At 39.9% G+C, this 27,120-nt stretch overlaps 1 protein-coding gene across 4 annotated transcripts; it reads right to left on the reverse strand.

Annotated features, from left to right (window-relative positions):
• Positions 1-5,043: 5,043 nt before the first annotated feature.
• Positions 5,044-27,120, reverse strand: LOC109852915 (papilin-like). Of its 4 annotated transcripts, none has more exons than XM_020424498.1 (34): positions 27,044-27,120; positions 26,305-26,455; positions 26,002-26,125; positions 25,726-25,806; positions 25,428-25,600; positions 25,213-25,348; positions 24,442-24,785; positions 24,017-24,196; positions 23,750-23,923; positions 23,467-23,649; positions 23,074-23,215; positions 22,496-22,590; positions 21,808-22,267; positions 20,993-21,721; positions 20,010-20,807; positions 19,563-19,896; positions 19,339-19,463; positions 19,032-19,235; positions 18,524-18,922; positions 18,098-18,454; positions 17,782-17,958; positions 17,475-17,654; positions 14,890-15,108; positions 14,629-14,799; positions 12,767-13,177; positions 12,305-12,523; positions 11,991-12,158; positions 11,102-11,344; positions 10,570-10,889; positions 10,298-10,448; positions 9,376-9,894; positions 8,804-8,959; positions 8,576-8,689; positions 5,044-8,432 (listed from the first exon to the last, which is right to left on the reverse strand). In XM_020424498.1, the coding sequence occupies exons 2-34, from the start codon at positions 26,407-26,409 to the stop codon at positions 8,227-8,229; spliced, it is 8,397 nt and encodes a 2,798-aa protein (XP_020280087.1). In that variant the 5' UTR covers positions 26,410-26,455; positions 27,044-27,120; the 3' UTR covers positions 5,044-8,226. The 4 variants fall into 4 exon arrangements, with proteins under 4 accessions (XP_020280087.1, XP_020280086.1, XP_020280089.1 ...); XM_020424497.1 differs by lacking the exon at positions 11,991-12,158 and adding an exon at positions 15,569-15,739; XM_020424500.1 differs by lacking the exon at positions 9,376-9,894 and adding an exon at positions 15,569-15,739.

Consider the following 27,120-nt stretch of genomic DNA (forward strand, 5'->3'; position numbering starts at 1 on the left):
TGGACAACCGTGATCTGCGCAAAACTGATTTGAGCAAACAGGACCTGTGCAATTGTCTATCTGTGCAAAAGAAATCTTGGCTATTCTTTTTATTCACGATACTAACTGTTTGTGACGAAGAAGAAACCGGAAAAAGTAACATGATGATAGGTCCCTTGCTTACGTTATGTTTTCTGCGCTTAACATAAAATCGAAAAAGGGAGGAAGAGAAAAAGAATACTTGTAAAATTAAATAATTTCTACATGTATAAAACTTTCTTAATATACACAAAAAATAATTTATTTGATATTTATCTCTCTTATGTTTAAGATAAAATACATAAAACACTAATCTTTATCTAAGCATTAATTAGTTTTAATTACTACTTTTATTTTGTGACATTCGAAAATGTGTACATGAGAAAAAAAGGCCAGAAAAAGTAGTATTACAGTTGTTAGTATGTTTTGTACAGAAAACACTATGTTTTACTGATTCTAAGATTATATTTATTACTTTTTATGTAGATTCAAATATATTGTGTGCACACATATTATAATTATAAATCGGATTATTACACATTATAAGTCGTATAGATCCTGTTATACTTATAGACACTCAAGTGGAATATCATACAGCAACTAAACAATAAAATATTTGTTTAATATAACTATCAAGCAATCTTTTACACATTTTATTCTCATATAATGTATATATACTCACTTTACATAAATGACTTACAAATGAATGCTAAACAATAAAAGAATATTTGGTTAATGTTAATATCAAGCATTCTCTTATATATTTCACTCTCATATAGTACTTGTATACTCACTCTACACGTCAATCGTTTTCCTGCGAATTCAGGTACCTACAAAAAAAAAAGGCACAAAAAATATCAAGTAAGATTTGTCGGAACACACTTGAATAATGAGTTTTAATATGTGCAAAGTACACTTACTACGTATTTAAGTCTTAGATATTGACCTTCTGTTTTCCACCCAGAATTATCAACGACACCAGTTGCTTCCACAGGAGCGTGCACAATTGCCAAAACATAGATGATGGCAATAGTCACTGCCAAAAATGATAAATGCATTTTGTCTAGTGCTTACTAAAATTATAGATACTTCAAGTTGACTTGAATGTTTTAGATTTGTTTGTTTCGGTGCACAGAGTTTATATACGGTAGAAATGTGATTATCACGAAGTTTTTATGACAAAAGAAAATATATTTCCTTTTCGCATATCGTGATACTAAAACAATTATTTATATTTATATCTTATGTGCAAATATACGCGTCACTGATAACTGCATCACCATTTCTTTATTGCGTACATAGTACATGATATCTATGAAACAACGTTTATTAACAGTGAATTCAAAAATGGTGAAAAGAGAGAGAGAGAGGAAGAAAGAAAACAAAGACAAAGACAAGGAGCACACGAGAGACTCCAAATATAGACTTGTTCGAAATAAAACTTTTTTCGTCACAACGCGGGCAGTAAGGCACGTTGTACACACCGGGCGCGACAATTTAAAATAAATCGGCACGGTTTCCGTAATTAAGTCCATCTACGTTCTAAAGAAATATAGTGCGGTTTGGGGGTTTGTCCTGACAAATTAATAGAATCTCTAAATCTAAAAGCACGGTTCTCCCTTTTTTGTTTTTTGTACATACATACTTATATAAATAAAAACACACACATATATATATATATATATATATATAATACATATATATTATTTATCGTTTGCATTTTATAAAATAAAAAGTTACCATATAGTTTTACATATTATTTTTGAAGAATGTATATTGCGCCACGATAAGTTTTTACAGTTTGTACTTTTTATATATTATGTTAATGATAAAAATTTATATTGGTATCTTTATCTTCTCTATTCTTTACACAACTCGTAAAGTAGTTTCTCTACTAACAGTATGAGTTTTAAATGCACGTTTTAACAAACGTTTCATATAACATATGTGCAATAAGGAAATAATGATATAGCTATCAGTGACGCGTATATTTCCGCATAAGATAAAAATGGTTTTGCGAAAGAAAAGTATATTTTCTTTTGTCATAAAAACTTATTGATAATCACATTTCTAGATTATATAAGCTATGTGCAGCAGAGCGGAAAAATCAAAAACATTCAAATCAAGTTGAAATAACTTGAAGTGTAGTAAGCACTAATAAAAATGCGTTTGTCATTCTTGTCAGCGGCTAGTGCCGTCATTTTTATCTTGTCAATTGTGCTTACTCTTGTGATCGCCGATCCGGATAACAATGAATGCTTAAGACGACAAATACGACAGAAAATCCCTTCGATAGACGGAGCTCATATTCCAATTTTGGTTAAAGTAAGTACAATTTGCACAGTTTGTTGTAAACTTACTATAAAAGTATGTTTCGTCAAATCTCACATGATATTTTCTTTGTCTGTTTTTTTTTTATTATAGCTAAAAAGAGAATCAAATCAAATGTGTAAAGTGAGTATATAGATACTGTATGAGAATAAAATACATACGAGCTTGCTTGATAGTAACATTAAACAAATATTATTTTATTGTTTAGCTTCACCTTTGGTACGAAAGACTTTGTGATGTAAGTATATAAATATTTTATGAGAATAAAACAAGTAAGCATTTGTTTATATTAGATAATAACATTAAACAAATATTTTGTCATCTAGATTTTAAATATATGATAAAGTGTGCCAGCAATATAACAAGATCTATGCAAAATGTGATGTGTAATATATCTTACCGGTTTATAATTATAACATGTGTGCACACAATACATTTGGATCTATATAAAAAGAAATAAACATAATCTTTGCATCAGTAAAACATTGCGTGTTTTTTGTACACAACATATTAACAGTATATCTTGCTTTCTCTTTAATGTTTATACATGTTGTTCCAACAGTATAATATTGTATCTAGTAAATGTTTGTAAATAAATTGCATCTGACATCTTTGTGTCACATTATTTTATGGCAAAACATATTACCGAATACTTGTACAATGCTCAGTGAAAATTCTGCGAACAATTTATTGTTTGTCTTTAACTAATTGTTTAAAGTCAATTAGTTTCTTCGTCTGATTGTTATCCAACAAACAAGAGATATGTATTGAACATGTGCACGTAAATAGAAATTTTCTTGTGCGAAAACTAATTAAGTCAGTAATTTACATCACCATGAATTTAGGTGACCATTCATCAGAAGTGCTAAGTAATCATTCGGATACCACTAACGTAGAAGACTTTAATATAACGGGACTTGATTATAGTATTAGTATTGTATAAGTACAGCTGGGCTTCGTAGTTAAAAATTTTCTATAAACACACAGACTCGCGGAACGATCGTTAAGATGAGTCGCGCGTCTATATGATGCCGCGTGATTGATCAATGGCTTTATGTAGTTACAACTTGTACTAAACCGATAATGGGGTCCAATCGACTGTGGCTTTTAGTTTTCTTACATCGGTTTACATTGCTTCTGCAGAAGTACGTCGAGGGCGACTGTATCCGAAGTTTCTCTTTTTCTTACCAATCGATTTTCACGCCTTTGATTTGCATGAGCAGTGTTATAATTTTCCGTAACGAGAGTTATTTTATTTTACGATATATGAGAGTTACACGATTACGCGTCTTAAAAAAAAAAATCGCAGACCGTTCAAAGGAGCACACAAAAGAAATTTACATAAAGCGTAAAAATTGGCAACGCCATTATACAATACGTTATCTAATTACGCGGCTGTAATGTACAAAGTTAATTGTACTTCTTTTTTCGTTTGATACGCGCGTGCGCAAGCGCGCGATATGTTGCGGCGCGCGACATACACGCATGTAATGTAGACGCGCACGCACGCGCGCTAACGCCACAAGAATTCTTTTTAAAATTGGAATGTGTACACGAAAGATTCCGGCACATTGGTGTTGCAATTCGTGTTTTTCGTGACCGTCGAACATTAATTATGTGCCGTGTTTTTTTAAAGTTTTGTTTATGCGGGCAATAACTTATGCTGGAACCGGTAAAGTTAAACTTTAAGCTTTTAATACTTCTGTTTATACGCATTTGGCAATTTTGTATAAACAGAAACATTGATATTCTATAGTTGAACTTTACCAGTTCTAGCATAAGAAAACAGTTATTGTCCGCTTAAACAAGGTTTAATACACATCTCGCTTTTATGAGAAGAGGAGAGATAAAAAAAAGACACTTTGTTGCGCGTGAACTTGACGCGAGATACTACCTGGCATTTTGACTTTGTAAATCATACACGTACCTTTAATCTTACCGCAGCGATACTCCAATTCTTCGCGGGTGTTGAAACCTCAGTTGGTGCCGTTCTCTTTCCTTTACAAAATTATCTCGATTTTGACGCAAACTGGGAAAAAGGTTGTTTAAATAGTTGTTGATTAAAATTTAACAAACAAAAATTGAAAAATTTTTCTTCTCAGATCTGCCACTTCAAAACCGGCGCTGATTTTGGCAAAATCACGTTTTGAGTGGCGGATCATCGTAGAATAGCCAGGTCATCGCAGTCGACGTCTGCGATGTGTATTAACTCGATCGTAAGAACTTTCGTCAGTGCGTAGACGTGCACAGCGAATTGTTCGCGAAGATCAAACGCATCGCCAGTGAACGCATAGAAATCACACTCTTAATTGAGGAACAGTATAAACGTTACCTTCCCGAGGCAAAACAACAACTACAACAGAGAATTAGAATAAATTCTCATAATCTGCGTTGTCATATCGGGGATGTAAACCTGACGAAACTCATATATTGTGTAATTGTACGGTACATTAAGGTTAGTAAAATAAATTAGATTATTATTATTCTTAAAACAAATTGGTACGAGATAATGTTAAAGTGTTATTAAATTAATATTTTGAAGTAGACACTGGCGAGTAATTAAAAAACAGTTGAGACTGGTTGCGTGAAGAGCAAATTGGTTTTTTCTACTAACGCAAAATAATAATCCTGCTGATCGTGTAATCGTATATTTAAGGATCTTATATTATTATTATTGTCCATACAATAATTGTAAAGTGGCATTTTCAGTTATATCTTTACCTTTTATTTTAAAATTATATATATATATATGTATATGTATATGTATATGTATATATATATATATATATATATATTAATTATTACTTATAAGGTACTTATAGAGAGTTACAATTACATCCACTAAAGACTTTTTCTTTACGGTATAGCACTGTCGTGAAGAGCTAAACTTCTATCGATATAATTATGCGTGAGGGATATGAATTGTGGTTCCTTAGTTCTGCCCCTTTTCTCTTTCTTTTTTCCTCTCTCTTTTGTTTTCTTTTTGGCAATTTTCTGCTACAAAGAAGGTCAGCTCTCTTCGTGTCGAGACCCGTAGTATCGATAAAATGTCAGCGCTGCGTCTCACGACGAATTCGATTGGATGCTGTAGTGCGCACCGAGCGCATCTTCTTTCAATGTGTAGTAGAATATTTCATTGTTAGTATTTTACTACACATTGAAAGAGTACGCACTCAGTGCGCACTGGTGCATCCAATCGAATTCGTCGTACAGATATATAGAAAATGCGACACGATCTTTGTCGGTAAGAGGAAGACAGCAGATCATTATCGATTAGTCGACGTTGTTAAGCGCGAGGTAAGTTCCAGCAAAAAAATTCCACGAGAAATTCCGCGAAATTTATTCGCGGTCTCAGGTTTGTTTTTTGTTCGTGTTTAAATGAGATTCACATTGATTAAACGTGAGCTGCGAGACGCGCTACGCTCGTACCTACGGACATCGATGATTGCTGTACAAGGATGTGCCGTATCCGGTCGGGATATGTGTGCGTGTGTGTTTGTGTTTGTGTGTGTGTGTGTGTGTGTGTGTAATTGGAAAACACGACAATACTATAAAATCGCAATACAAATTATATATACATCTACACGTGACGCGACGACGTCTTTGTTTCACAAATAATCAAGTTTACAGTAGAACGAACTAACACGCACGTCCAGAATGTGCCTTATATATAGATTTTTTTTTTTTTTTACTTTTAACGCGATTTTATTCATCTTTGCTTTCTTCGCCTTCTCTTTCGACAGCAACTAACTTTCAACTTCGCGGGAACAGCTGATCAACGTCGACTCTGCCTATGCTAGATCGTTAATTAAAAAATTAAACACACGGATCACACTACGCGCTACGTAGTACAGTTTTTGTGTCGCTATATAACGATTTTACATGTCTCTTGGTCGTAATCTACTGGAGCACAGAGGAGAAGAGTACTTAATAACTTCGTCGGATATTTTTGTTTTTTATTGTTAGTTTCACGCTTGAATTTTGATATCGATTGTGTACGTAAATTCTTTGGATCTAAATCTCTACTACACAATGTTTTGGAAATAAATAACAGGAGCGATATTACGGTAACTATTTACACTAACAAGACGTCGTGTATATTCAGCACTCTTTCCCCAATTCTCTTACACAGGTCATCTAATAAGGCACTGCGTTTTTTTTTTTTTTTACTGCGACTGAATCGGTGCAAGTACGGAACAATCAAAAGTCGTCCTACAGCTCGCGATACGTCGATTCCGATCGGTAACAATCTCTCACGACTTACACTTACGGTGTATGTATGTGTGTATGTGTGAGTGTGTGTGTGTGTGTGTGTGCGAGCGCGTGTACGTGTGTGTAAGTGTGTATGTATATAAATGCGTTTTGGTACCTTCTTTCCGTTCTACATTTTTCTAATCGTCGACTACAATTGCTACATTTCTACTCGATATATCATGAATGACGATACGTTAGTAAATAGAGTACGTAAGTAATGATTACTATTAAAATGCTTGAGGAACAAACGTTGAATGCAACAGGTCTGCGATAACACGAATGCGATAACTGATCGTATCGTATAGATATGGTAGAAAAACCGACTGTACACATACACCAACGACATGTAACAGTGAGAGATGCAACGCGCCGCTCGCGTAAATAAGAAAAAAGTTAATATTCCTGTAATAAAAGTAACAAAGACGAGAGTTTAATAACCGTTCGCGCAAAGAGATTTAATTAGTATATACTATTTATTATAAAGATGTTTATACTGCTACAAAAAGGAAAATATAAATTTTATCACGCAGTTTTCTTGAAGAATGACACATGAAAGAATTCATACGCGGCGGCGCGCGTTATGTCAATACGTATAATATATATTTATATGCGAATATCCATAAGAAACAAGTACTAACAATACCATAGGAGTATAAATGGTATATTGCGTAATAAACTATTTATATTGTACAACGTAACGTGCGTATATGCTTAATACAAGTAGGTACAAGTTCGTTTTTTTAGTCACGCAGCACAGTGTGTGTCCTTTCAGACTCATCGGGATACGATAAAATTCCCTGCCTAAAACTTACGATATTTCTCACGCGCAAACATTTTTTTCGCACGCGCGTCGTTTTCATCGCGCGCGTATTTACTGACTGGCACCATGATGCATGAGAAAAAAAAAATGGCCACGCTTATCGTCGCTTATCGATCGAGACTTCATTGAAGGGATCGTGTTCTCCGAATCGTGCGGGTGTACCTTGGTTGCTTGATAAGTTACTTGGTTTAGCGGCATAAAATTAATTATGTATAATTATCATGTGTAGAGAGAGTAATCTAAAGAATCAATTTCTCGCGGACTCGACAACACGATCCGCAGAGCTACGGCGCGCTCGGATAGTCTGCCGACACTGATGATCATCCTCGGGATGTTGTCCGAGAGATACGCGCGGTCGCGACACACTTTTCACCGAGAAGAAAGAGGTTTTTTCTCTTAAAAAAAAACAAGTTAATTAACTCGCCTAATATGGCTCCGTCGGACTAGGATTCAGCGTCAGATCGTATATACATGGATAAGAGGAGACTTCGTGAGAAGCGAGATCGAAGCGCCAAGCCTCCGAAGCGCGATCGTCGATCTCGCGAACTTAGATGGATTATCATATATGTATACATATATTATATATATATATATCTATGTATAAACGCTCTAAGGCTTTGGCAGTGAGTTAACAAGTCGAGTATTCGGCACGTCCGGTCAGAGGGGAAAAGGGAGAGGAAGCGCGCGTGACTTCTTCGTTCCCCTTCGTCTTCTTCCCATCGCGAATCCCGCCGGTCACGAATTCAGGGTCACGTATGTGTGTTGGTGTGTGTCGGAAATAGCCGAAGAGTCGATTTGACATCTTAGACGAGCGTTCGCAGAAACATGGATCTTCTTTTTCTTCTCGAGTTGTCGAGATGCGGTCCTTTTGACGGCAACTGACCGGCTTCTGTGCACGACCGGCAACAGAACTTCGCGTAGTACTTGTGCGTGCAATACTTGGCCTCTACGATCAGCTTGCAGTTAGCGAAGAACGTGTTGTCCTGGCAATGGGGATGTATGAAGATTCCTAGAAAAGTAAAATGGAGCGAGAATTGATGATTATAAACAAAGCGGAACACACATATGTGTGCGTGCGAATAATTAAAAACATTTCAAATACATTAAATATTTACGAATACATTAACGTAGAAAAATGTTGACACAACTCACCGGCTACGCGTATATCAATGCTATCGGAATCTGAGGAGTATTCGTTAGTCGCTTCGCATCGATATCGGCCAGAGTCCTCGCGATTTGCATCGCTGATGATAAGTCGATTGAGTTCTTGAAAGAAGAAGCATGTACAATTTATAATTTATTATCAAACGCCGCGCAGTTTCATCGTGTAATCTTCATAAAAATAGTGTTGAATAAGCGCTTATTTCTCGACGATCTTACCCGAAATCTTGATCCGATTATCCGGTCGAATCAGTTCGTCGTTCTTGTACCAGAGTACACGCGGAATTGGATAACCGTCCACAGTGCAAGGAATATTTATGTCGCTACCTTCGGGGAACTGCGACTGTTCGAGCGATACGTTGACTTTAACCGGCACTGCGTGCAAATCGAGTTTGTTTACAAACCATTTTATTTCAAAACTTTCGAAATAAAAAACAAATTAAATAAAAAAAATATAAAATTTTTGTTTCAAATATACTTTTATACACATTTATTTTCTGAGAATAGTTGTGTTTTAAATTGGTTAATATATACTTTAAACAGCGCCAACAAGCGAGTTATGGTAAGACAGCCACAAGCAGTAAGGATGCGAATTGAAGTAGTAGATACGCATGCAAAAAGAAGATTACGCGTTGTTGCGCCACCATTGTAATCAATACAATAAAAACCATAAAATATTTAGATACGCAAATCGTATAAAAACAATAATGAAATGTCTCGAATTCGAAACAACGGAGCTTGACACAATGATCGGCGCAACCTTGAAAATGCGCACACAGTGATTCTCTCACCTTTGAATCTAGCGGTGTCAGGTCTGAATGTGGTGGTTTCGAGAGGAATAACTTGAGGGATGCGAGACGGTCTGATGGGATAAATGGGAGCGTAAGTCTGCGTCTCGGGAATTTGCGTTCTGGTCGGTCTGTAAGGATACTGAGGCTTCTCAGTGGTGGGTCTTTTCGGGGGTTGAACGAGGTATTTGGTGTACTCTTGCTGTTCGGGTTTGACGTTGTAGACGGGTCCGATCGCCTGCAGAGTAAGCGACCAGGACGCCGGTCTTCCGATACCGTTGAACGCTTGGCAGGTGTAAACACCGAGATTGGACAGTGTTACCGAACGTATCAGCAGAGTATAGTCAGTGTCCTGCTCGTATTCGTCGGAGACCAGAGGCAACAATCGATCGCCGTGCCACCAAGTGATCTGCGGTCGCGGCCATCCCATGGCGTAACAATGTAGAGATATCGGCGAGTTCATCGTCACCGTTACGCGAGTGTTGGACTCACCGATGATGCCGACGGGAAGATCGTTTGGTTCTACATAGTGCAGAAGAGGAGCATGCGCGACGCTTAGAGACAAGAAAGGTGTTAGGTCATACCGTCGCCAGGAAAGTTAACCGATATCCAGTTTGATAATGCCAGAAGATATTCTGAAGTGTTTTTTTTTTTTCACAACAATCACAATGCATCCAACCAAGATCGCGATATGTATAATTTAATGAACAGAGTAACTTTAAATATGAGACGAAAGATTTATGTTATATGTTCAGTTTGAGAAATTCTCATGCGTTTTTTACACGTCACCAAATAGAGAAAAGACAATCACAACAGAATCGGTGCAAAAAGTCCACTACCATCTAACAATCCGTTAATTCTAAAATTATAAATAGAAGATTCCATTCCTTTTTTGCAAGATCAGTCAGGAAAGTCTCTCACGTACCTGTGATTTCCAATTGATACTCCGCTCTTACCGGTGGTCCTAAGCCATTGTCAGCGGTGCAGACGTAAGTTCCCCTGTCGTAAGTATATAAATTGATAATCTGAAGAGACCCGTCGAGTTGTATACGCCGCCTCGGCTCGGCAGGTCCGATCTAAAATATGATCGGACAATATTTTATATTTCAACAACAATCAAAACGCTTCAGTTTTTGTCACGATAAAATACTTTTAAGATTACAGGTGAATTCACAGGTGTGAAAACATATAAATTACCAATGTGGTGTCCTTTCTCCACGTGATGGTTGGTTTCGGAATTCCTATCGCGACGCATTTCAGCGTGACGCGATTGCCTTCTTGCGCGCTGACACGCGGTTCCTCGGGTTGTTGAATCTTCGCGGGTTCGCCACCGTATTGCGGCGTAGTTACAGGGCGATAAGTCGTTGTGAGCGGTTCTTCCGGCGCGGGTTCCAGACAGGAAGTGGCGCAGCCGCTGTCGCAGCATTTGCGATCACCGGAACAATCTGCGTCCGTGACGCACTCCTGCTCGCATCTCGTGCTGTGAGACACTTTCGGACATCGACCGGGTTTGTCTTCTGCGAGAGAACGATGCGATTTTAGTTTCTAATTACTCGGCAAGTGACAAATGCTATTGATAGAACTCACTGTGTTGTCTCAAATTATAAATATTTAAAAAAAATGAAGAACAGATTAAATAAAAGTGTTCGCAAGTGTACAACAAAAATAACTGAAGTTCCTAAAAAAAATATTCCATGATATTTATTTTGTTTTTGCGCTAACAACTTACTTGGTCGACAAACGGCTTTGTATTTATCTTCCGTTTCCTCTTGCACAAGCGTAATGGTGCATGTAGTTCCATCAGGACAGCTCTGTCTCCTGCAAAGATCAACGCATCTGCAGCGTTCGCAATCCTGCGAGTCCACAAATTGCTCCATGCCGTACGGACAGTGAATTTGAGCGCACTCCTGCTTAACTTCCGCGCATTTGTCCTTCGGATCCTCTGTGTCCACGTCAATCTCGTTAATATTAGCTGTAATATGATCACGCGTTAAAAAATCTGGGAACGTTGTGTTTTCTCAAGCAACGAGAACTTTGACACAGAGATGGAAAGCTGTCGACACATTTGTGTTGCTATGTACATAATGAACGACACACTGCATTTACATTGACGAAAGAAAAGTAAGCAATGCAATAAAAATTTTTGTACAAGAAACTAAAGTTTCATAAAAAAAAAAAATTATATAAAGTATTTCTTTATTCACGTGTTCAGTAGCCAAAATTACGTATATACATATAAAAAAGCTTTTAAAACATGTTATTATTTACTTATAAAATTTGTGAATATTGAAACAATAGAAATAGCATAACTGCATTTGAATTGCAAATTTAACAAATTATATCTAGTAAAATGCTACACGCGTAAACGTGATTGATACGCACATAGAATTGCAGATATATAAGCGCACTTTTCTATGACACATATAAAAAATAAAGCATTTGAGAATGTAGACGAACACTTGCGCGATAAAAGCATATAAACTGACATAAAATAGTTGAAAAGTATGGCACAGAGAGGACGATTGCTGTACACTGCAAAATAAAGATGAATCTGCGTAAAACGTATACAAAAAAAGAATAAAAAAGCGCTCCTTTATGATCTCGCGTCCTGAACTTACTCCTAAGACAAGTGTTAATGCAAGATTCGAAGGTCTTGAATCTGTTGCGATTGCCACCGCATCCGGTGTAAATAAACGCTCGACATGTTTGATATTCCTCGTCGAAGTAGAATCGTTTGCTGCTGCCTGACGTGCAGGATCCGATGTCGACCGGTTCGCTACAGATCGCTAATATCATCATCATTAAGACTGTTACTCGACTTTTTATCATCACCATTAAGACTGTGTCGTAATCACGAAAATTGATTGATATTTGTAAGAGATTTTCTTATCTACAAAATGATAAAAAGTCAAGTAGGAAAATGTGTACGTACATTTGTATTGATTTGGAAGGCTAGTTTGGTTTCCGGTAGGCGCGGGTTCTTCGTGATGTATGCAGACGGACTCGCACTCGTCGATTGTGCTGAATCTGTTCGCGTTACCGTCGCATCCGCCGTATATAAATTCGCGACAAGCACGCAAGCTCGGATCGTAATAAAATTTGTGAAAACTACCTCTGCATTGGCCGGGATCGACGCGTATGTTGCACAAATCTGATATTAAATCATTATTTTCATAATTTCAGTTGTCACAATCGATTAAGTTTGTTTTTCAAAGAAGTTTTTTTGTTCTAAAATCAAGTTTGTTCTATAAATTCAAAATAAATAAAAATAACTTACGTCGTAAATAAATTTTTAAACGCGCTATGAAAAAAAATTGTTTGAATCAAATATTGTAAGATATTTGTTAAAATTATTTCAATTCTTTATAAATAAACTGACAACGGAAGGACTCACCTTGTTTGTGGAATTTGCCGCACAGCCGTTCGCACTGTTCCTCGGTTTGGAATCGGTTCGCGTTTCCGCCACAGCCGCCGTAAATAAACGCTTGACACGTCTGATGCGGCGCGTCATAATAATACGCGGTGATGGAGCTGTTACATTCGCCAGGATCCACCGGCGCCAAACAGATCGGACTCTTTGATTCTTCAGGCAACTGCGTGATAACGACCGGCGTGGTCGGCGGTGTAACGACCGGCGGCTGCCGTCTGCACTTACTTTCGCAAGATTCTTTATCCTGAAAGCGATTCTTGTTGCCTTGACAACCGCTGTATTCGAACTCGTAACAGGAATCGTTATTGTGATCGTAGTAGAATTGGCTCACGGAACCGCTGCAAGGACCGACAACCTTCGGTAGCGCGCAAGGGTCTGAAAAATGGTTTTAATAATGTTTTTCACGTATGTTAACATTTTTTATCTGTATGAATTATCGGTAATAATCGAAGCATCGCGCGCAGCAACAAAGTTGGAGAGGCTCGCGTTGTAGATGTGCGAACAAAAAACCGAATACACACGAAAGTCAACAACCAATCGACTTAATAGACAAGACGATCCCTCATCTTTCGACGAATCGAGTTTATGATTTTTCTGTAGCATGCCAGTCGGTCCGACATCACGCTACTTTACGATCTCTAACCAGCCTCGACTTTACGCGGACGTCTATAACTGGGCCACGAGAATGGGTTGCGCGTTTCGGTTTCTATTCCGGTTACTTCTCGCGCGAGAGCACGGCTTTTACAGGGCGAAAGAAAGTACACGCGTATGCGAGCGACTCGCCACCTTTGCCTTTCCCCGACGTGACACAAATGTGTCCGTGTGATGTGTTGCGTGTTAATATATCGAAATGCGCTGTTCTCCGACCTAGTCCCTCGACTCTAATTCACTTCACCGTCAATTAAAGACAATCATCAGAAATGCTAATTAATCATTCGGTTAGCATTAGAATAGGAGACTCCAATAGCGATAGTTGATTAGTATTGCATGAGTATAGCTGAGCTTCGTTGTTATAAATTTTCTATAAGCACGCAGATTCACAGAACGATCGTTAAAGCGAGTCGCGCGTCCATGGTGCCGCGTGATTGATCAATCAATAGCTTTATAGATTTACAACCCGAACAGAACCGATATGATAAGAGCCAATCGACTGAGCGTTTTAATCCTCTTACATCGTTTTACATTGCTTCTGCAGATGTACGTCGGAGGCGACAGTATCCGGAGTTTCTCTCTTTTTTTCCAATCGATTTTCACCCCTTCGATTGCGAAACCAGCGTTATGAGATTTTTCGTAACGAGAGTCATGTTATTTTACGATATAAGAGGTACGCTTTTTTCTAAAAAAAAAAAAAAATCGCAGACTTCTCAAAAAAGCATACAAAAGAAATTCACACAAAGAGTAAAAACTGACAACGCATCATGCAATACGTTATCTTTGCATCTAATTACGCGGCTGTTAACTTATAAATTTAATTGCAGCGTTTTTCTCGCTCATGCGATTCGATACGCACGTGCGCAAGTCGCGCGATGCGTAGATACGCAAATATACAGCACATAGGTAGTACAGACGCGCAAGCGCGCGCGTCAACGCCACGAGAAATCTTTATAAAGTTGGAATGTGTGTACGACATGATGTTACGAGAGATGCCGGCACATTGGCTTGCGATTCGTGCGTTTCGTGACCGTCGGACTTTAATTATGTGCCATGTCTGTTTACAAATCTTGCTTTTATGACAGGAAGGGAAATAAAAAAAGACACTTCATTGCGCGCGTGAACTCGGCGCGAGGCACTATCATGCCTCTTGATTTTGTAAATCATACACGTACTTTGAATCTCGCCGCAGCGATACTCGCACTCCTCGCGAGTGTTGAAGTTGTTGCCGTTGCTCTGACAACCGCCGTAGCGGAACTGCTTGCAAACGCCGTCGCGACTGTCATAGAACCACTTGACTTGATTCTCGGAGCACGGGCCATGTTCGTCGGGCCGGTAACAGAATTCTGGGATGGAATATTCAGCGTAAAGTATATATCTCGTTACTTGCGAGAACAGTAGTAGCTAACAATCTCTGAAGCCGAATGGAAAATTACCTGGTTGGAACTCGACTTCCCCTCCCGGCGGAGGCGGCGTGGTGACGGCCGTTTCGCACCTGTTGACGCAGTCCGTCTCGGTCAAGAAGTTGTTCTCGTTTCCGCCGCATCCGCCGTAATAGAATTGCCGGCAATGCTGCTCATAGGAGTCGTAGTACCAACGCTGAGTGTAATCGTGACACTCTCCCAGGAGAGCGGGCAGCAGACAGGTGTCTTGTTCTGTGTTCGCGAATTCAGAAATTGAATTTGGGACATTGCAACTCTCCGAAGAGTCTTGCGGTTAATTGTAATGATCAAAGTTCAGTAATTGAAAAAAAAAAAAAAAAGAAACGGACACTTCCAGCAACAATGTGTAAAAAATCAGAAAAATAAAAAAATAGTAAATTATTACCAGAGAGAGGTGATTTGAAAGATCGACCCAAATGTTCGAATAGTTTTTTTGTATTAAAAAGATTCGCATGCAAACAAATGTGTCATGTACGTGACATAACGTAGACAAAATATAAAATATAATTTTTTTTCTAATTAACTCTTTGTCATGCACCATACGATCCCATAGAAAAGATAGATTTGTTATTAAAGTGATACAGAGATGCGAAAGAATACCGTTTCTAAAGTCAAAAGTGCCTGAAAGAAGATATTGTACGGAAAAGATGTCAGAAAGATGTGAAATCCTTACCGATCTTAGGCGGGCAATCAGACTCGCATGCGTCTCTAGATTCAAAGTTATTTTTATTGCCACCACAACCAGTGTAATAGAATGGCATGCAGCGATTCTCCGATTGATCAAAGTACCATCGAGATTGCTTCTCCGCGCATGTACCCTCCGCCCGCGGCAACGTGCAAAGATCTGTTAATCGCATTAATGATCACATCATGCAAAGTTAGATTTGATTAATCGACTCCGTCCCAGTTGCTTGAAATATTTCTAACTTGAAACTCATTATTTTGTATTATTAGTCAAACACAGCTCGTCTATATACTACCACAGCAAGTAATAATGCACGTTTGATTAAAATAAAGAAGTAATCGTGAAACCTACATTTATAACTTTTATCCCATCACCGTCATCACGCATTAATAAATGATCTAATCGAAAACGTGTTAAAACTGCCTTGATACATTTTTAACTGACTAAACTTAACTTTATGACTTCATAAAAAATCTTGTTGAAAGGAATATTAATAAAAATTGCGAAATTCGATTTTATATTCTTGTATTTTAACTAAATTTTTAGAATTGTGCATTAGAAGGGGATGTGTGCGCAAGTGAAAAAGCGTGGCTTTTGCAAAACATCTGTGAAAACTAATATATTCTATTGTTTCGAATTATTGTTGAAACGACCGTGTTGCAATGTGTGCTTCTTTTCCACCAACACCTGGCAAAATCTGTGCTATAGAAAAAAAAAAAAAAAACATCGCTTTCCCGAAGTCGAGTCGAGCGATATATCGAGTTCTTTTTTTTTCAGATTCATTGCGTGATGTTACTGCAAAGCAAAATTTTTTCTTTTTTTTTGTTGTTAAGTATACCTGTTGATGGGCAACGATGCTGGCAAGCAGCTAGACTACGGAATTTATTGGCGTTGCCTTTACAACCACCGTAAACAAACTGTCTACAAGTGCCACGCTCGGCATCGTAATACCAGCGCAACGCCGAGCCCGGACATGGTCCGGGATCTTTCTTCATGGTGCACACATCAGACAGTTTTACTGCAAAAGTTCGTCCATCACTATGCGGGCGTGTCGATCCTCGTAACTGACGTTTAGAACTAATATCGGTTGCAAGAGGAGTTTCGAATTACTTCATCACGCTCTTACTGCCAATCAAACTCGACGCCGATAAAACTATATACATTTCCCGTTTAATATACAGAGCCAATTATGGAAGATTTTTTTTAATCGGAACGAAGTAAATTTCTTACTGAATTTTTAAGACGTCGTGAGGTGTTATTTAATCCTCTGTGTTTGATTTCTCTCTTTAAAACCTTATTATGTATGTGTGTTTCTTCTCTTTATAAGTTTAACAAACTTATATTAGATAAAGAGAGGTAAGTTTAATAAATTTATATTAGATCTACAGAGAGAGATAGAAAAAGAAAAAGATAGAACATTTGACAGAACATGATCATACAGGCTCACATCATTTTTATAAATTGTTAAAGTTGATACTGACTTTCATTATATTTATTTGTTAAATTAGTTATTACACACTACACACACACACACACACACACTCTCACACACACACATCACGAGTATTAAATCGATAGAAATCACTACCAGCGCATTCCACACAATTTCAAAAAGTATTCTGTGTTACTAATATATTTTGATGTAGATATTACTGTATTAAACAGTTTATTACTGTAATTTTTCTCTGTCATAAATGTTTAATGAAAATCGATAGAGCAACTCATTTCGAATAGCATTTTCTAATATCGTGCAGATAAAAAGTACCTAAAGTGTACTTGAAATGGACCAAATTAAAAATATTAAAAAATTTATATATTTCTCTAAAATACGTAACACTATTTAATTTTAAGGCACACCATCTAAAAGAGCAGCAAGAATAAAAGAAGTACATACCTTTCCTTCGACCTGGTTGTAAGCATTGCTGATGACAAGCAATTTCCGTCGGGAAGTTGTTCTCGTTCGCTTTACAACCACCGTATATAAACTGCTCGCAAGTCTGCGATTCTCGGTTGAAGTACCACCTTGTGAAGTTGCCTTCGCAAGGACCTACTTCCTTCGACTGAGAACAAGGATCTATAAAATATAAAAAACTGAATAGCGAATTCTGCGAATCCCGAGTGCAATTTTGTTTTTTTTATTGTAGAATAAAAATCCAAATTAAATTAATGTTGTAATTTAAAAATTTCACAGAATTTCTTACCGACGTCGTCCGGAGTGACGCAGAGTTCTTCGCATTCTTCTCTAGTTTTGAACTTATTATCATTACCGAGACAACCGCCGTAAATGAATTGTCCGCACTGTTTTCTGCCAGCGTCGTAATACCATGTCGGATGATATCCTTCGCAAGGACCGGCGATCTTCGGTAGGAAGCAAGCGGCTACAAAAAGAAATCGGAAGATCGTTGTTCTGATACGATATTACAAAATATCTTAAATTACATATTAGTTTGTTTATAAAAAATACATACAGAATTTAAATTAAACAAGTTGCTTCGGAAAGATATTTTTTCACTTTACCTTTTCCTTTCGGATTAACGCAAACTTCTTTGCACTCTTCCTGCGTTTTGAATCGGTTCTCGTTACCCTCGCAGCCTCCGTACCAGAATCTCGAGCAACCGCCGTAATCGGTGTCGTAATACCATTTGACCGTGAAGTCCCGGCAAGTGCCTCTGTCCCTTTTCAAACCGCAAGCAGCGCCAGGCATCGATGGCACCTTGAGACAACCCTCGAAATTCTCGCCTTGAGCTTCCTCTATTCCATCCAAACAACATCCAAACTTCGACGCGTCGCAAGTGCATCCGGCGAAGTTCGGTCCCTTGGCCGGAGTCCTGCCATCCGAACAGCACTTATATTGCGTGTTCTCGCATCCGCAGCCTGTAAACAAACAATGAAAAATATTCTTATAAAATCGCATCAATTTTATAAAACTAATTATGCAATTACCTTGACCGTGAGAGCCTTTGGCAATGGTAACACCGTCGGGACAGCATCCAAACTGATAAGTGTAGCACGGACATCCCTCGAAATTGGGTCCGCTTGCAGGTGTAAATCGATTCGGACAGCAGCCGTGAGGTGTGTATTGACAACCGCATCCTTCGTTGTTTGGTCCACGCGCCGCCGTTGAATTATCGGGACAACAGCCGAATCTCGAGTACTGGCAACCGCAGCCGTAGAAGTTTGGTCCACGTGCCGGTAGAATGTTGTCCGGACAGCATTTGTAGGGAGTCGATAAGCAGCAGCCCTCCTTGTTCGGACCGTGAGCGGGCGTTACGCCATCCTCGCAGCATCCGTAAGCGCTGTCGTGACACGGCATGCGACAGCCATAATTGTCCGGTCCGAGAGCTATGAGAAACAAATAATGGAATAAAATTATAAAATATTTATAAAATATATGTATAAAGAATAGAACAAGTAAACTGCGATTTAAGAAAGCGCAATATTTAACAATTACCTGCTGAAACTCCGTCAGGACAGCATCCAAAGTAGGATATGGTGCAGTTTTTGGTATTGATGACACCGCATCCCTCAAAGTTCGTGCCGTTTGCGGTGGTGACGCCGTCGGGACAGCAACCGTAAGTGGTGTTAGCGCAATCTTCGCGCGGGAAAAGTAACGTTGTTGTTTCGTACGATTCTGAAGTGACTTCCTCCTCGCAACCTTGTGCAAATAACACATTTACTATTCGAACCGTTCGAAAATGTGTTGTTTGCTATAAACACATAACATATCGCAAGCGTTTATTAAATGAAATAATCTATACCTTCGCCATCAGGACCGGAAGCGGCTTTGATATTGTCCGGACAACAACCAAACTCGGTGATGTTACAACATCCCAGATTATTCTTTCCGCTGGCTGCGGTTTCGTTGTCTGGACAACATCCGAATCTGTGAATTAATTATATAATTTATAAACGTGATCGAGAGTCACTAAATTTATATTAAGAGAAATTTTATGTTACGACGCAAAAATATGAAGAAACTAACTCTGATTCTTCGCAAGGTTTCTTGCATCCCTCGTAATCGTTGCCCTGTGCCGCGGTAACGCCGTCGGGACAGCAGCCGAAGAGTGATTCGTTACAACGCGAATCTGGACATCCCTTGTTCTTCGGACCGGTAGCTGGTGACACGCCATCGGGACAGCAACCGTATTTCGTCTCGTTACACGTGTGTGGCGTCGGACAGCCTTGACCAAACGGTCCCTGAGCGGCGGTGATACCGTCGTAACAACATCCGAATGGCGTCTTCTTGCAGCTCTTTCTCGGTTTGCACATTCGCTTCTTCGTCGTTTCTGGGAAGCTGGTTGTCCAAATTTCTGTGACTAAAATTGAGTTGACGCAAAAGAAATTAATAAGAATTTTTTTTAAATTAAAACTAACAATAAGTTTTGACGAGAGAAATTAATAAACAGAATATTTTAAATTAGTAACTTACTGAGAGTCTTTTCCGTGAGTTCGGTTTCTCCGCTGACCGTGGAGGACGTAACTTCCGTCTCGGTTGTTTCACCCGACACAGTAGTCTCACCTGATTCTGTCGTGGCACCTGATTCAGTGGTCTCCGTGGCACCTGATTCAGTGGTCTCCGTGGCACCTGATTCAGTGGTCTCCGTGGCACCTGATACAGTGGCCTCCGTAGAGCCTGAAACGGTAGTTTCGGCGGATTCTGTGGTTTGTCCCGACTCAGTAGTCTCGCCGGATTCTGTTGTCGCGCCCGATTCCGTCGTTTCACCCGATTCAGTGGTCGCGGCTTCAGTAGTTTCCGTTGTCTCGCCCGACTCGGTCGTTGCAGTTTCAGCAGATTCAGTTGTTTGACCTGATTCAGTGGTCGCGGCTTCAGTAGATTCCGTTGTCTCGCCCGACTCGGTGGTTGCAGTTTCAGCAGATTCAGTCGTTTGACCTGATTCAGTGGTCGCGGCTACGGTAGATTCGCTAGTCAGTCCGGATTCCGTTGTTTCGGTCGCTTCCGTGCTAGCGCCGGATTCAGTCGTCTCTCCAGATTCCGTAGTTTGTCCCGATTCGGTTGTTTCGGTTTCTTTGCTACCTGTAGTTTCCGTCTCACCCGATGGACTCGTTCCGGAAACGGTGGTTTCATCTGTGCTGCCGCTTATTGTAGTGAACTCAGTTTTTTCAGTGGAACCTGATATTGAAGTTTCGTCTACTGACTCTGTCGTGCCAGTCTGTTCTTTCAAATCAGACTCGCCCATCACTTCTAGTTCAGTTAACTCTGTTGTTGCTGTTATTTTTATAGAGTATAAAAATTTTTGTAATTCTTTTATTCAAAACTAGTTTCAAAAATTGTAAAATGTACTCGCAAAGTGTTTAAATATTTAAAAAAATAATGTTCAGAGACTAATAAATAAAATATATATAAAGTAATGTCAAAGTATATATATATATAGATAAGCAAACAATATTTACCAGACGAAGTGCTGGATTCGGTGGTCTCATCGCTTCCAGTTGTTTCTGCCACTGTAGTCTCTGCTTCCGAAGAAGATGTGGTTTGCGATGATTCTGTAGATTCTGCTGATTGTGTAGAATCGGTTGATTGTGTAGAATCGGTTGATTCTGTAGAATCGGTAGTCGGTGTTGAATCGGTGGTCACCGTCTCGGTGGTATCTGTTGTCTCCGTATTAGTGGATTCTGTTGACTCGGTCGCGGAAGAGACTGTAGACTCTGTGGAACCGGTAGTGCCAGCCGATTCGGTCGTATCGGTTGTTATATCGCTGGAATCAGTCGTCGCGTCACTAGAATCGGTGGTAACGTCACTGGAACCAGTCGTAATGTCACTGGAACCGGTGGTAACGTCACTGGAATCGGTCGTAACGTCACTGGAACCGGTTGTAACGTCACTGGAACCGGTCGTAACGTCACTGGAACCGGTCGTAACGTCACTGGAACCGGTCGTAACGTCACTGGAACCGGTCGTAACGTCGCTGGAACCGGTCGTAACGTCGCTAGAACCGGTCGTAACATCGCTAGAATCGGTTGTGATGTCACTAGAATCGGTTGTGATGTCACTAGATCCGGTTGTTGTGTCGCTAGATCCGATCGTCGTCGGTATCGAACTTCCACTGACGGTCGACTCGCCTTCCTCGGTACTAACTAATTCGGTACTTGCGGAAGAATCTGTCGGCGCCGATTCAGTACCTAAACAATATAAATAAAACACAAAATTTTAATTAAAACAATATCCGCCAACCTTATAGTAAAAGTATATATTGACAAAAACCTACTGCCGGATTCCGTAGATGCAGCCGACGATTCGGTTCCTTTCGTCGTAGTTTCCGAGAACGCATCTGTAGACGCGCTCGAATCTTCTTCTGGACTTGTGCCAGATCCTTCTTCAATGGTACTTCCAGATCCTTCGAATGTTACATCAGTCATTCCTGTGATATCCGACGATTCGGTTACCTCTGTGCCGAACTCCGTTGTACCGGTTTTGCCTTCCGTTGTAATTCCACTGGCCGGACTTTCGCTCTCCTCTTTGTCGGTGGAATCGCCGCCGGTGCTGAAGAAGTCGGTGCTGTACACGGTAAATTCGTCGTCGCCGCTGCCCTCACCGCTGCCGAGATCGGAAGGCGAAATATCGCCTCTGGTCGAATCGCTAAACATGGTGTCGTAAATGTCACTTTTGGACAACGCCGAGCTCGGGGTCGTCGCGTCCGTTTCTCCTTCTAGTTTGCTTATCGCTTCCTGAAACGAGAAAAGACGCTCTGCTGCTGCAATTGTCGCACCAGTCCGTCCGGTTTCTGCGAAATCGAAGGAGAATCGCATTACCGGATCGTTTCGCGCGTAAGGCAAGGTCGATTTGATTCGAGTGCGAGACAGTTCTTTGGGACGGAACAATAAGAAACGAAGTTACGAGAGAACTCGGTTGCGCTTGATATTCGATTAGATGCGACACGACCCAGTTTCACTTACCTCAGGGAGGCTCGCTTCAATGGGACCTTCCTCTTCCTCGTCTTCGCATTCCTCTAAGTCATCCGACTCAGTAGTAATTGCCGCCGGAGTCACGCCTAAAAATTATGTTTGTGACAAAAAACCAACAGATTTACATAAGTCATAATTTTTTAAATATTTAAGCTCGTTGTATATCGGAAAAGAAAGTGTTTTTGTTTTTTTTTACACATTTCGGTTTTATGCACATTGCGCGCAAATATTTTATACGAGCTTTATGTTTCTTGATTAGCTTTAGAACTCAATTTCCGAGTCAGAACTTAATTTCCCCTGCAACGGGAAGGAAAGGGAAGATGTTATATTCCTTGCATTCACGGTAGGTGGTTTGTTGCCCTTTAGGATCGCGGGTAAGCGCGCAAAGACATTTGAGTTTAATACCACGAACCTCATTATTTTCACGCCCGCTGTTTCCAAGCTCGTTCAATATTTTACACTCGCGAAGTATAACGAAGGAGGTATAATGACGTCATAATATAAATCACGCACCCCCTTGCGAGAAAAAAAAAACAAACAAATTGTAGATTAATTTGTTTCATTCTTACCTTCTTCGCAAGGTTGAGTGTTGCACTTTTCAGTAGAGAATACAATGGTGTAGGGGTTACACTCGCTTAAAGATACCATCTTGTTATCCTTCATGCAAATCACCTTGCGGCTCATGTAGCCGAGGCCACACGGCCCCAAACACTGCAAACATGATTGACAACATTGTTGATTACACTTTGTGAAGATTTTATTAATAATTTTGCCGATTATAAAAAACGTGCGCGCGTGAATTCGATTTTGAAATATTAACGCAAAATCCAAGCGTTATTGTTATATGAGAAAGAACAAAAAATTATATCTCTTTGCGATTGTAAGCAAAATGTTATTAAATCCAAAAATTATATCTCTTAAAAATTAACAAATTTTTTTTTACGGAATATAAAGACAAAAACCTCGCTCCAAGGTCCCGCAAACCACTCGCCCTTGCACGGCTCCTTAGCGGTGCAATTCTTGGCATCTTCGAACTTCTTTTCGGGATCGCAATTCTCGTCCGGAACCTTCTTCACATTATCGTCGCCGAAAGTGCCGCAAAACACTTTGCGCGTCTGAACGCCGGATCCACATTTTGCCGAACACTGCGATAAAACAAATATTACTACCAAGTTACGATCAATTAATCTGAAAGCAATAATTAGAGAAATAAAACAAAGAATATATATATATTTTTTTTTATACCTCGCTCCATTGCGAGCCGAACCATTGAAACTCGCAATCTTTCGGTTTCTCGCATTCTCTTTCTAATTCAGGCTTTTTGTCTGCATCACAAAGATCGTCTGAATAAACCGTGCCGTCCTGAGTAGCGCAATGAGCAGTTCTGGTTTCTTTGGTGAGATCGCACTTCTCTTCGCACTATTTACAAAGAGATTGTTAAATTCTATCTCCGTTTCCCATTTAAAGTGTCGAGCGAAAATCTAAATAAAGAGATTCTTGTTTGAAACTTACTCCGCTCCAATCCGAGGTAACCCAATCGAGACCATCGCAAGGTCTCAACTCGCAATCTTTCTCACGCTCGGGAGCTTCCGTTTCGCAAGCCTCATCTTCCAACACTTGGATCTTGCCTTCCACTTTTCTGTAGCACGTGACTGTTCTGGTTTGCTTTCCAGGTCCGCATATGTGATCGCACTAAGCGAAAACATTCACTTCTTATGAAACATATCTTTCGCTTTTCGCAGTGAAACTAAAATACCGTGTGCGGATTTGCACAGTTTGCATAATTTATGTTGACAGAGTTTCCAAATTAATTTGAAAACTTTTAAGTTTTTTAAGATTAAGAAATAAAAAATCGAGCGGGTAACGCGGCACGTAAGAAATAGAGATCCATAAATCCGTAATTTAGAATCAATGAGAATAGTAACGCAGTAACTCACGGGTTTCCAGGGCCCCTCGTGCCATTGAGGACAATCCACGTCTCTGTTGCACTCCCGTTTGGTGAGCCCTTTCGGTCCCACATTTTCCAAACACTGGGAATCGTCCACTACGGAAGCGATTCCGCCCGCGACGATCTGCTCACACTTGATCTCTCTGGTCTGCTCGCCCCCCTCGCCGCATTGTTTGCTGCAGAACGACCACGGGCCCTCCACCCACATGGGCGGGCACGGCTCCTCGTTGCAGCTTTGCGTGCCAGTTGGTTCCAGGTGCAGATCGCACAGGTTCTCATCCGCCCGCTCATTGTCGCGCCTTCGTACGCAGCCCACCCATCTCGATTGGAAGCCTTAAAAAGATAAATGGAGCGTAGAACGGACCTGCTCTTTCCCCTCCCTTTCTCCCACTCCGAACACATCCAAGTGTTACGGCAAGAGTAATGACCGAGGAAAATGGCTCTTTATGGGTGATGAATGATCAATTTCTATTCAGTCTGCCGTTAAAGCTGATCAGTAACGCCTATTTGCTCTTTGTCATAATTCGTTCTCAACGACAACCACTAATTAAAAATAATCAGTTAATTATAGATATTAGTGCTCTGAAATTTTCGAATATTTTGCCGACGTGTCGCAATCAATTTTGAATTATTCAATAAAATCTTTACGAATCTTTTAAAACATTTACAAGTGATAGAAAAAATTTAATAAAAACAATCACAAAGGATAAAAAAAAAATCGGATGACTTAATTTCGTTAAAAAAAAATTCTATGGTGTACCTCCGCCGCAAGTGACGCTGCAACTGGAGAATTCGTCGGTTACCCAAGTGTAGCTGTCCGGATCCGCGCGCGACGAGAACTTCTTCGGTATGCTGTACTCGTAATGCACGCCTACGTTGCGATCTTGATACAGCAGCTGCGAACAAAAAGCTCGCTCGTTAATACGCTTCGCACTTCGGATACGCTTCATTGATGAAAATCGATCAAATACCGACCACGACGTAAATCGGCTCGTTTGTCGGTCCCAAAGCCTTGATGGTATCGGGTGCTGCGAAACCTTGAGGATCTCTCGCGTAGTGAAAATTCGTGCCGGAGAAGCGCAAGCTGCGAGGAAAGTCTATCCTCCAGTTTCCGTTCAGGTAATAATGCCCCGACGTGTTGCGTATAGCTGAACAACAATTTTCGGAGAATTATTGAAAAAATAAATCACAATTGTGATTTTAAGATTAATAAAATTTTTAACAAATTGTGTTCGTGTTTTTTCAAAGGTTTACTTGGTTTATTTTTTTTTACCGAGATAATTGTTGGATGGGTGCAGTTCCCGTATGGCGATGTTCGTCGCACCCTCGGGGATGAGCAAAATATCGATGTAACCTGCGGAACGCAACTTCTCTCTATTATTGTTATTTGATAACGCAGAGGTATCCGATAATTGTTATTTCGGATCAGCGAAAAGTTGTTTATCGATCGATATATATCGCGCAGAAATAATTTTCTTCTCGACCGAAAATGATTGCATAACTCAATTCGATCTCGCGTAATAACTATTGATCAGAGAAAATAACTCACCCACTTGCAGGTCATCTGTGTCGAATACACCGGTAACGGTATTGCAATCTGAGTCATCGCCGCCGCATTCTCTGCACGCGTCTTCCCTGGCATCGCTACCCAACAGCATATCACACCCGACGTGCTGGCCCCAACAAAAATTTATCAGAAGATTCGAAATTTCGCTTGTATATTCCCACCCGCAATTTCCATTTTATTTTTGTTGAAATAATGTCTCTGTCTTGTTCGATGTAAATATTATTTAAAATATTTAAAGATAAAATTAACACAAATTTACGGCATTCTTTACAGTCGTCAACTCACCATACACTTGCCGTTGACGCAAACATCGTTCTTCTCAGCTTCGCAGGGAGTGCCGTCGATCACGGCTACTTTGTGCCTGTAGAAAAATCGCTCGCCACGCGGCATGCAATTCAACTCGCACTTATTCGGACTCCCGGTGTACGGAATCCAACTGCGAAAAATAAGACATCATGTGCAATTTGAAAGTCATCGACAAAATCACGCGCGCGTAGATCAGCTGATTATCTCTCGAAATTATCTTCCGTTTGCAATATATAATATATTCTGAAATATATAATACATATATAATATAACATATAATGTATTTTGAATTTAATGATATTTTGACGAATGACGACACGGTCGCGTTCATAAAAAGATCGTTATTGTCGATAAATTAAAACGTTTGTACGACCGCGTCGCGATATCGCGTTCGTAGTCCGTTTCTTCTTCGGGAGTTTCTTTTTCGAATCTCGTTTGACTGCTCAATTCACGACGTAGAAGGAAAACTACCTATAAATATGACGTCTCCCATTAAAGAGCGATTCAAGCCGCGGATTACAGGGCGAAGGTATATACGATCATTAGGTGATGTCACGGACCGCAAAGAATCTCACGTCATTCACGTCCCACATGGAGCGCCGATCGTAAATCACCGTCGGGATAATCTCGTTTCACGAGAATCGGACGAACTTTCCACTCGAGCGCGCGTTTTGATAATCAACGGATTTAATATCAGCTACACATCTCAGATACTCACTCGTAATACACTCCCTCGAAGGGCACGCTGTTGAACTCCGCGCACTGCTCCGTTCGAAAATCCTTCGGTTCTCCCGG

The sequence above is a fragment of the Pseudomyrmex gracilis genome, unplaced genomic scaffold (assembly GCF_002006095.1).
Source record: "Pseudomyrmex gracilis isolate BER0280 unplaced genomic scaffold, ASM200609v1 scaffold_39, whole genome shotgun sequence".
NCBI classification, from domain to species: domain Eukaryota; kingdom Metazoa; phylum Arthropoda; class Insecta; order Hymenoptera; family Formicidae; genus Pseudomyrmex; species Pseudomyrmex gracilis.

Excerpts from the sequence above, each read along its gene's own strand:
- LOC109852915 (XM_020424497.1), bottom strand. The coding sequence starts at position 26,409 with ATGCCGCGTGGCGAGCGATTTTTCTACAGGCACAAAGTAGCCGTGATC. Across the intron at positions 25,807-26,001 it reads CACAGATGACCTGCAAGTGG|GTTACATCGATATTTTGCTC; the intron begins GTGAGTTATTTT and ends TGCGTTCCGCAG. Across the intron at positions 18,923-19,031 it reads TCCTGACGGAGTTTCAGCAG|CTCTCGGACCGGACAATTAT; the intron begins GTAATTGTTAAA and ends TGTTTCTCATAG.